This window comes from Humulus lupulus, chromosome 5, assembly GCF_963169125.1.
Source record: "Humulus lupulus chromosome 5, drHumLupu1.1, whole genome shotgun sequence".
NCBI classification, from domain to species: domain Eukaryota; kingdom Viridiplantae; phylum Streptophyta; class Magnoliopsida; order Rosales; family Cannabaceae; genus Humulus; species Humulus lupulus.
The window spans coordinates 15,839,030-15,850,394 of record NC_084797.1 but is presented as its reverse complement, the minus strand read 5'-3'; the positions used below and the strand labels follow the sequence as shown (position 1 = coordinate 15,850,394).

The 11,365-nt window shown below is 30.9% G+C and overlaps 1 protein-coding gene across 1 annotated transcript; it reads right to left on the bottom strand.

The window, feature by feature from the left end:
- Window positions 1-10,540: 10,540 nt before the first annotated feature.
- LOC133778883 (uncharacterized) lies at window positions 10,541-11,365 on the bottom strand. Its single transcript, XM_062218900.1, has 4 exons — window positions 11,354-11,365; window positions 11,045-11,311; window positions 10,915-10,962; window positions 10,541-10,819 (listed from the first exon to the last, which is right to left on the bottom strand). Exons 1-4 carry the CDS (start codon window positions 11,363-11,365, stop codon window positions 10,541-10,543), a joined length of 606 nt encoding a protein of 201 aa, XP_062074884.1.

Here is an 11,365-nt window from a genome sequence, read left to right as displayed (position 1 = left end):
CCATCAATTAGATTCGCATATTCCTATGCTAAATTTAATTTCAAGAACATAATTCCTAACATCAATCCTTCAAGTTTGCAAGGTGAATAAAATATTCCTAAGTTATTCACTAATCAATACAAAAGTACCAACATGCATCAATCAAGCATTTCCACTAATTTTTACCCTTCCGGAATTAAAACTAGCTTGTCTCTCACATAAGTTGATCATTCTCAAGCAAGAGATTTGCACAATAAAAATAGCTTAATTGAACAAGAGAAAATTTTCATAAAATAGTCAACACTTTGGGGGCAATTGCAAATTAGGGTTCATCAATACCCCTAACACAAATAACTTAAGTCATAGTAAAAATACCCAAATCACCACAATAAATATTCAGCATTATCTCAAGAGTTTAAGGAAAGAGAAAAAGAAAATAAATTATATGAAAGTAGAGTTTAGAAAAACAAGCCAAATTGATAGAGATATTCTCTTCTTGTCTTCTAACTCTTAATCCTCTTCTTCTTCTAGCTTCCTTCTCTTTCCTCTTCTCTTCTTGATGATTCAGCTCAAAGAAATTCAGAGAAAACCCCTTCAATGGAGCTTGGGCGGCTGGTACACTCCTTCTCCCTCTATATTTTTTTGGTGAAGAAGATAACCCCTTTTTTTTGGGCTCACAAAGGGTATAAACCCTCTCCTTCTCTCTCTACACGTGGGGGACAAAATTCTGTTCCTTTTCAGAAGTTGCAGCACCTTTCCACCTCATCTAAGTACATGCCAAGTGTACAGATTTTATGCTGCTGACTGTCCATACTTTGCTGCAGCAAAGTTGACTGATGTTGCAACAACAGCCAAAATTTCAGCTCTAATATGATTTCCTTCCACATGCTTCACTAAGCTTTCCAAGCACCCTCTTGCTATGCCTTCAAAATAAATACCACATTTTTAGAACATAATTCCATTATTTTCCACAAGAGTTATCATTAATTAAAACAAATTACGCAAACAAAGTTAAGAGACAAAGTGACTAAAACCACACAATAACAGCACAAACACTCAATTTCACCTAACTTTTTAAGTCCAAAAGCTCAATTAATAGCTCTAAAATATAGAGCTATCAGACATTCATGATTAATTCCTAAAACCTGACACAGTAGTGTGGTCTAATCAATAGGTAAGGGGGATAATGGGCCGCATGGCCCAAACTAGTCGTGGGGCGCCTGAACACGCACATTTATGCTGCGTGTCCGAGATTTCAGGAAAGGATTAGACACGTAATGTCTGATATGTACACGTTTACATTGCGTGGTTGACTTTATAAAGGGTCGGAGGTGCCAGCTCAAGCTCGTACCCCGAGCTTGGTGTAACGTCAGCTCGCAACATTCCCACTACTGTTTTGATACCTTCGTGCATTTTTACTGAGTCTCTCGCTACCTCGAGCTAAAGAGGTTGAGATTTGTAACTGTAGCTCCGGATAGGGGCTTCCAAGTGGCTTAGAGGATTAAGCCCTTATCCAGCTCGCTAATAACTCGTGGATATTTAGGGCGTACAATTATAATAATGATATTTTTTAATATTCAAATTTATATTAATATAATAAATAAATATCTATTTTTAATAGTTTTTAAATATATATTCAGTTAAATAAAATTAAGAGAAAAACAATTGAAAGAAAAAATTTCTATCACCTACCCATTTTTATGTAGAAGAGATATAAAGATATAAAAGACATATTTGAACACATGGTTAAATTTGGTTCAAACAAATTTTATTATGTTTGTTGACATGTGAAATTGGCTAATGGTCGTATGTATGGTATACGATACTTTTTGAACGAAATAAATATAAATATAGGACAGAGTATAAATATGTAAATAATTGGTAGAATTTCATAAGTTTTACTAAAATTAATTTTCATAAAATTTCCTTAGAAGAGAAAGGAAAAAAAAAAACTGAGCGTACTACTATTTTAATAGTACTTACTGCTTTGATAATTATTGTTCTTCAGGGTCATATGCTACGTTTTCAGAAGGAGAAGCAGCCCAATGGGCAATGTACTGCGCAAACACATTACAGTTCAACTTTGAAAGCGTCGAGAGTAGCCACTAATAACACAAATGAGAAAGAATAGTAGATATGCCTTAATAGGCAGTAATAATCTAACGGAAACTGCTAGGGACTTTGAAAAGTCCACCACCGAAGACTCATTCAACAATGAACAATCACATTCCTATCCACTAAGACTCAGAGTGATGATCTGATTGTTGAAGTTAGCTTTAAACCATCCTTGAGGGAGGGCTCCACTCTTGGGCGACCATGAGAAAAGCTTGACTGCTAAACAAGTGAAAGATTTACACTCATGCATGCATAATAATGATATCAATATATATACATAGGAACGACTACAATGCATCTTTTTTTTTGCAACACTGGTGCATTCTTTTCTATTTTCGGCACCTGGATAGATATAATCCCGAATTTTTTTATATGACAGTGTACATTGTAGATATTTAGAATATCCTGCAAATTTTTAAGAAATTCTGAATAGTTTACGAAGCCGAAAACAAAGTTCAAACTGTCAAATTTTACACGCATACACAAAAAAACAGGCACACGTGCAACAGACAGTTTAGACTCTGTTTCGGTACCATAATTTATTTGGAATTTCTTAAAAATTTGTAGGATGTTCTAAATAGCTATAATGTACACCATCATATAAAAAAAAATTAGATTATAACTATTCAGATGCCGAAATAGAAACATGATGTATCGATGTTGCAAAAAAGAGGATGCGTTGTAGTCGCTCCGTATATATATAATATATATATTTATATATATAAAAAAGAAAAAGACTATACCTTACAGCAACTTTTAGTATCATTACCAAGAAAGATGAAATTAAATAAAACTTAAAACAATAACAATATATTACAAGTATCATATACACATATACAAAAGAAAGTTTAGTTTAGTTATATTTAAATCTTATTTACAGCCAAAAGACATTTACAGTGATAGGACCATACACATGCATTATTTATCCAAAAGGCATTCAAACTTAGCTAAATATATACAGTCAAAACTTTAGTTTGAACTATATATTTACAGTGAGAACTTTTACAGCCGTTGTTCCAATTTAGTTGGCTTGATCAGATGCATCAATCAAGTAAGTGATAATGAACTTGTTCTACTTCTGTTGATGATACTCATATGGATAAGTCTTTATGTGAGCAATAATATATTCATTGGAGCTAGAGACCGAAGCAATATTTTCTAGATCTTCTATTGCTTCCTAATAATATTGAGACAAAAGCATAATAGAAACTGATATCAGTAAAAAAATAAAATATATAAATTATAAAACTTAATAAATATGCTTGTTATAAGAGAAATTGGTGAAAATAGCCTCTTTTTTTAAGTGATTTTGCACTCTGGCCTATGTTTGATAATTTTTTGCAAAATGACCTCTGTCTAAAATTCGACCAGTTGTCAAAAATTTTCGAACAGTTGTCTAAATTTTTCGACCAGCTGTCAAAATTTTCGACCACCTGTCTAAATTTTTCGACCACCTGTCTAAATTTTCGACTATCTGTCTAAATTATGAGAGATCATTTTGCAAAGAATTATTAAAACTAGGCTAGAGTAAAAATAGGCCACTTTGCCAAGAAGCCCATAAAATAAATATATCCAATCAATAAATGATTGAGAAGTGATAAAAGGTTAAGCCAGCGTTTATATGTCTCATACCTCAGTGGTATGTTCCATTAGTTTTAACTTTTAATGCAGAACAATTAAGGAACACTTCTGCATTCTTTCCAAAGATTGTGGCAGGAAGTAATCCGGAATGATCTTCACATAGAATTAATAAAGAAAATTTGGATGTGAATATATACTATATTAATTAAAAAAAACTTCAAAATGAAAAATTATAACAGGCCAATTTATTAATTATATTTAAATGATACAATTGTGTTATAATTAACTTATAATAATATAAAAAAAAATCAAATAAAAAAATCAAATATAAGCTGAGTTTAAGAAATTGACTACCTTGTATTGCTTTGACATCTTTTTTGTTGCACTTCTGACAGGTGAAGATATCGTTGAAGTCATGTTTTGTACTGCAGTGGCATTTTCACAAGCCATATACCAAAATTGTTGGTCCAAATTCTTCACTGAAAGTTTTGCTTTAATCCAGAATTTCTTTTGCTGTAGAGTAAATAATGAAAATTTTCAATATAGTTGGAGCAAGTATAATGTTTGTTATATATAAAGTTTGAATAAGAATATCAGGTAAAAAAATCATACATGAAGATATATTTACTTCGTCAATAAGTTCTTCTATAGAAATGATTGGTGTGAAACTTGCATTAGTAGGGCATTGTCATAGTGGACGAGGATGGAAGATTAAGTTCTTCAGTAACACATCTTTCTAAATAAGTACGATTTTCATCTCGTCTGTAATGATGAGAATAATTTAATGTGATCAAATATAACTTTCTTTTTTTATGTCAATATATATGAGAAATGATTTAGTTAGCAACATGAAAAATACCATTGTCGCAAAGCAGTTGCCTTTGGTAGGTTTGGATCGATCAAAAGACGGCTGATACCTTTCGTACATAGTATAAATTATTATTAGTAAAGATGATAAGTATGGGCAGTAAATAGCTATTGATAATTTTTGTTTTAAATGCTTGCCAGCTATAACAGGAGTACTTATTATCATATACGCAATGGCAGTGCATTAATTAATTCAGTATCAAATTGTTCATTCCACACTGTTAATAGTAACTGAATTACCTTTCTGCATGTCAAGATTAATTTTTTAAAAATATAGAAGTGATCAATAGAAGAAAAAGAATATAAATACAAAAGATGATACTTATTACTCTTCATTGATGAGAGTGATTTCTTGAATAGAATGTGAACCTGAGGATATTTGTATGCGCTTTTTTGGACGAATATTGATTGCTAATGCAAGTATATCTGCAAAATTATGATAATAATGTTACAAATAAATTTAGATGCTAAGTTGAAATAATTATGTGATGTTGTTTGTATACCCAAGATTTTTGTACTGCTGTAAAGCATTGAAAGTTACGCTTATTGATTATCCATTGATACTCACTGTCAACAATTTTATTTTGTGGTAAAATAGTGTTGACAATTGCATCTGAAATATTATAGGTCTTCAAGACAATCAGAGTGTTTGCAAGTTCTTCTATGTCGTTATCAAATATCGTTGTTCCCTGGAAAAAGTACATAATAATCAAAACGGAGGAAAACTTGACTGATTAGTTTAATAGTGAAAGAAGATGCAAATAATCAAAAGAGAAAATATGATATCAAATAGTAATTTACTGCTGCTGTTACAACTTATATAACCATCCCTTTTTTTTTTGTTGGTCCACTGTATATTATATAATATTATTAATTTAAATTAAATGCCTTTTCACTCTTCCTTTGTTAATTATATGTATTATAAATCTTTTTAGTTGACAACATGCATTTTGTATTAATTTAAACACATTTATTTAGTAATTTTGTTAAAAAGAAAAAGAAGAGTAATACTACAAGATAGTAATAATGCAAAATGAAAAGAATTAACACAAAATAATTTTATAAAATTTGATATTATTTTCTTCAAAAAAAAAATATCCAACTAAGAAATATATATGCTTTTTTTTATTCTTTATTGTGGAAGGCCCAAACAATAAACCACCTAAATATACATATTAATTTATGCAAACGCTCTTTAGTCACATGCTGCATATAAATTTTTTAAATTATAGTGCAGTAAAAAAAAACCATAAACAGATTTTCCTTGTAGACAATGCAATTTGATTAGTTATTTTTAAAGGAAATTCATTTATAATAAACAAATATATCAAATATTCACAAACTTACTTAAAAAAACACGGCAAAAAAGGGTTAATAGTTAAATTATAGGAAATATACTTATTTGGTACCCTATGTTTTTGCAAAGCATCATTTTAGTACTCTCTGTTTTCAATAATGTTCATATGATACCCTGTATTTTAAAATCCTACATATTTAGTACCCTAAGTTCATATTTGATAGATAAAATTTTGTCAATTTAATCAAACTGTTGTCAATTATGTAAGTTACAAATTTAAATTTAATTACATAATTACATATATAACTGATGACAGTTTGATCATATTGACAAAATTTTATCTATCAAATCTGAGTTTAGGGTACCAAATATGTACGATTTTAAAATACAGGGTACCATATGAGCGTTATTGAAAACAGAGGGTACCAAAATGATACTTTGCAAAAATACAAGGTACCAAATGAATATATTTCCTAAATTATATATACTAGTAATTGATTAATTACTAAAAGTAAATTATATTCATCAGATAAACATTATGAACGTAATATTTAAATAAATTGTATTAATTTTAATTATATATGTGGTCAATGTCTACAATTATTATCACTTATATAGGTGATCAAGAAGTGCATTAATAAGGCAGACAACTTTCAAAGTACCTTTTCATCAACTAACAGTAAGTGTTGATATGTAGAAGGATTACGTCGAGACTTTGTTGGGACCCGCTTGTCAACTACTGCCACTTTTGCCGCCCAATTTTGAGTTTTAGGAAATTTTTCTTTTATAAACTTCATTGGATGAAGCGGTTTGGACCTGTATGCAAAAAGATTTCAAAAATTGATAAGCAAAATGAATGAGAAATATGTAAATTTGTCTTATTAAATAAATATATCATGATAAGTTACATAATTGGTCAAATAAGATAATCTATAAGACAAAAGTTTTAGTTGTTATAATATATTTGAAAAAGCTCACATGTATAAGCTGTAATGAACTTTAAAATTATTATGTCACAATCATTTGCTCAATTGTAATAATTCATGGTATACAATATTTTTAGTATGACTAAAATCATGGATATTATAAAGAGTATGTTGGATAAATATTTTGATAGATTGGGCAGTTTTTCTTCTAGATAGAGCAACATATAACCGGCCAGGAGAAAATACAGGCTCAGGAAAGTATAATCCAACATAGTCTAAACTTTGTCTTTGAGCTTTATTTATGGTCGTAGCAAACCTTATATGAATTGGAAACTGAGTTCTTTGAAATGAAAATGCATTGTGTTGAGTCTCAATAGGTATGAATAGAATTCTTGGAAGGAAAACTCACTTTCCATAATGTTGGTCGCTAACTATTTCTGCATCAATTAAATTTGAGCTAAAGGGTCGACACAACAATTGTGTACCATTACATAATCCTTCAAAAGCATTAATATTTTGAAGTAATATGATAGGACAATTTTTTTTAACATTAATTGATGAGGTGGAAATCCACTAGGGGTGAAACTATATAAAAAATCTTCATTGAAATTGTCTTCATTACTATCGACCATTTCATCATAGCTATAATACGTAATAACATCACCAGGAAAAAGTTGTATGAGCAAGTTGTTGATTACTTCAGTATAATCATTTTTTGGTGTGAGTATTGCTCGATGTGTCATCATATATGAATTTTCTAAGCATTACTCTAAATTTGGAAAGACTGCATTGATGAGATTTTTTAATGATAAAGTATCTTCTTCGTATGGAATGATCATGGAGTGCGGAATTTTGATCTTTCCAATATCATTGATTGGTTCCTCTCCATTACAGCAGAGAGTAAAAATTCACAAAATTGTGGATCTAATCTTTCGCGCATGTTTTTCATCAAACGGAATTTTTCAAAAAGTGGCCATAAATGTGATTTGACTAAGCTTGCGTCAATAGTTTCTTCTTTTCTTGCTTTTTGTACCAAAGGTAACACTTGACAAAAATCACCACCAAATGGTTTAGTAGAGTTGTTAATATCCTTGAGTAGTTCATCTAGCGCATCTATTGATCGACAATGAGACATTTGAGCTTCATCCCAAATTATTAATCTTGTTTGCTGGAGTAATTTTCCTAATCCACATTGTTTACTAACTGCACATGTAATGTTATTTTCATAATCAAGAGGTATTTTGAATCTTGAATGTGCAGTGTGACCACCCGGGAATAGTGAAGCAGCTACTCCTTGTAAAAGAATGACAGTGAAGGAAAAAGTAGTGTTGTATTCCTTGAATTTTAGAATGAGGTACAGGTTACATATATAGAGCCTTGGCTCCACAATATCAAGGTGTAACAGAATTCTGTTACAAAACGTGTACAACACCACTATAATTATAAAAAGGGAAATTCTAACTAATTATTTAATTAGAGCAAACACAAAGATTAATCACTGTTTTATATCCCCCCGCAAACAAACAGGCCGAGGGAGGACAGTGAGTATGAAACGCAACTCCTAGAATTGAGCAGTGACAAAAGGTTTGGTGAGGCAATCAGCAATTTGTTCTGCAATAGGAGCATAGGCCAATTGCAAAGCTTGTCGAGCAACTTTTTCACGCACAAAGTGTTGATCTATCTCAACATGTTTTGTTCGAGAGTGAAGCACAGGATTGGAAGCAAGACGCAAAGTACTAATATTATCACAGTAGAGTAGAGGCGGAGCAGATAATGGAATATGTAACTCATGAAGTAGAGACTGAATCCAGGACAATTCAGCAGCACCGTTAGCCAACGCACGGTATTCAGACTCCGTGCTCGAGCGAGAGACGAACTTTTGTTTAGATGAAGACCACGAAATAAGGTTGTTGCCAAAAAACACACAATAAGCACTTGTGCTCCGTCGCACATCCGGGCAAGACGCCCAATCAACGTCAGTGTAGCAAACAAGAGAAGGAGCAGAGTGGCGATGTAAGGAGAGTCCATAATGACCAGTACCCTTTAAATAACGCAAGACACGCTTTACTGCCTTAAAAAGAACATCAGTAGGTGCATGCATAAACTGGCATAGTTTATTGACAACAAATGAGCACTACTAGAAATATAGGTTTTTACTTCATTTTTTACACATAGAATATAATAAAACTAAAGTAAAAGCCTTTCAATGGGTTTTTACTTCGCTTTTGGGGATGGTAGAACATGAAAATAGGTTATTACTTTGGTTTCTTAAAAAAGCGAAGTTAAAATAGAAAATGAGCAAGGGTCATGTTTGGTTTGCACACTATATTGGGGCTTTTCACTGAAGTGAAAAGTGGAGCAAACCAAACGCGGCCCTGAAGGCTTTTACTTCGGTTCTTATATAAGAACCGAAGTAAAAGAGTTTTAATACCCTTAATATATAGCTCTCGCCTCATTCGTCTCTCTGAAGCAAAAATCTCAAACGTCAAACCCAGAAAACCTCCATTGTTTTCGTACTCTCTCGAGGGTTTCACTAAATATACCATTTTTTATGCTTTTTTTTTACCATTTGAAACCATTTTTCTTACTTAAAAACATAAATATTAGTTTCATTTTTATTTTTGAGGGAGAAAATAAAGATTTTGGGTGTGGGTATTTTTAAGGTTCCACTACAAGAAAAACTGCATTCCATAGCGTTTTTAAAACGCTGTCTTTAACAAACGATAGCGTTATTACAAACGCTATATTATCCCATGTTATTAAAAGTCTGGACCTTTTCATAGCGTTTTTAAATTGTGATGTAAAAATGCTATTGAAAGATATATAATAGTGTTTTAAAAATATAATTAGATGTCAGTCATAGCGTTTTATGTATGTAGTCATTGATTATGTTAAATTGAAAATACTTACTTTTAATAGCGTTTTTCAAACGTTATGAAGAAATGATGTTGAAAGGTATACAATAGCGTTTTTAAAATGTAATTAGTTATCAACCATAGTGTTTTATGTTTGTAGTATTATTTACTTTTAATAGCGTTTTTAAAATGCAATTAATTATAAGTCGTAGCGTTTTATGTTTGTAGTCGTACTTACTGTGAATAGCGTTTTTAAATTGTTATGTAAAGATATACAATAGCGTTTTAAGAATGTAATTAGTTATCCGTCGTAGCGTTTTTTGTTTGTAATCATCCTTACTTTTAATAGCGTTTTTAAAATTGTTATCATTAATCATTTTCCTAACATTTATTAATTGTCATATGAACAATTTCATGGCATAACAAAAACTTTTATATTTTTTTATCTTTTAACATATGAATAATTGCAACAAATGATAAACATATAACACATTAAAAATTATACCTTAACATAAATTCAAATATTCTTAATATGTTCGCTACATAAAGCTAAAATATCAATATCCCAAAAGTACGAGTATATTGCAAGACAAAATACATAAGCAAAAGTTTTAAAACAAACTGATTCATAATTTGTTGATCATGGGCGTCCCTCCAAAATATTACACTTCATTCATTAGTTGTGCACCTGTAAGAGTGAAAAATATATAAAATTAAGAAAACAAATGTAGCCAAAATAGTTGAAAACACATGTTCATTCATTAGTTAATTTTATGCAAAGATACGTACCAAAGATATCTACCAAGAAACAATTGAATTTCATCCATTATGTTCATTTCCTATATATTTTGATGATATAATTAGTTACTACAGCTGATTTGTTGTACTATTTATAAATAATGTTTAAGTTGCATGAAATTTTACCTCATTGTAACTTTATTAGAAGGCCAAGCAACAGTGCAACCAACCGCTTCTTCAATTGTACTCATATGTGATGTTGGTCTCCATAAATATGCAGTAGGTTTCTTAGCAACATCAACCCAAACTCTCATTGCATTAGGCCCAAGACGAAGATGATGCACCTCACATAAAGGATCACTAGAAGACCATCGACCTTCTGCAACAATTTCTCCACTTCCATTCCAATCAAGTAAATTGCAAGCATTGTTTTCAGGAGTGAACTTCAGATTATTAACACTCTGTTACATGATAAAACATATATTTATTTATAGATAATATTGATACTTAAAAAATTAAAAGTGAAATGATAGGTAGTAATTAAAATTGTAGTTACCATAGGAGAAGGCATGTGTGACTCCGCTTCACTTGGTTGAGTAAACCCCTACAAGTTTGAGAATAATTTAGTCATTTATAATTTTCAATGAATAGAGTAAAATAAACAGAAGTCAATTAATTTAATTTACCTGAATGTTTACACTTTTTGCAATAGTATTAATAAGATTCATCATCTCAGACATTTTATTCTTCATCTCACATTGACTTGATTCCAATTGTGAAATATGGTCATCTCTTGCTCTTAGAATAGCTAACTTTGTATTAGTTACTCCCCTCCCATTAGCTAATGATCTACCATTCTTGTTAGGACCAAATATGATAGTGATAGCATCTTGTACAATATTCTGTGTTGTGCATGAATCTGGTTTTTCATTTGCAAGAACTTGTAGCTTCTCCTATAAATCATTTCAAGTTGACTGTTAAATAAGTCCATGTACATACAAATACAT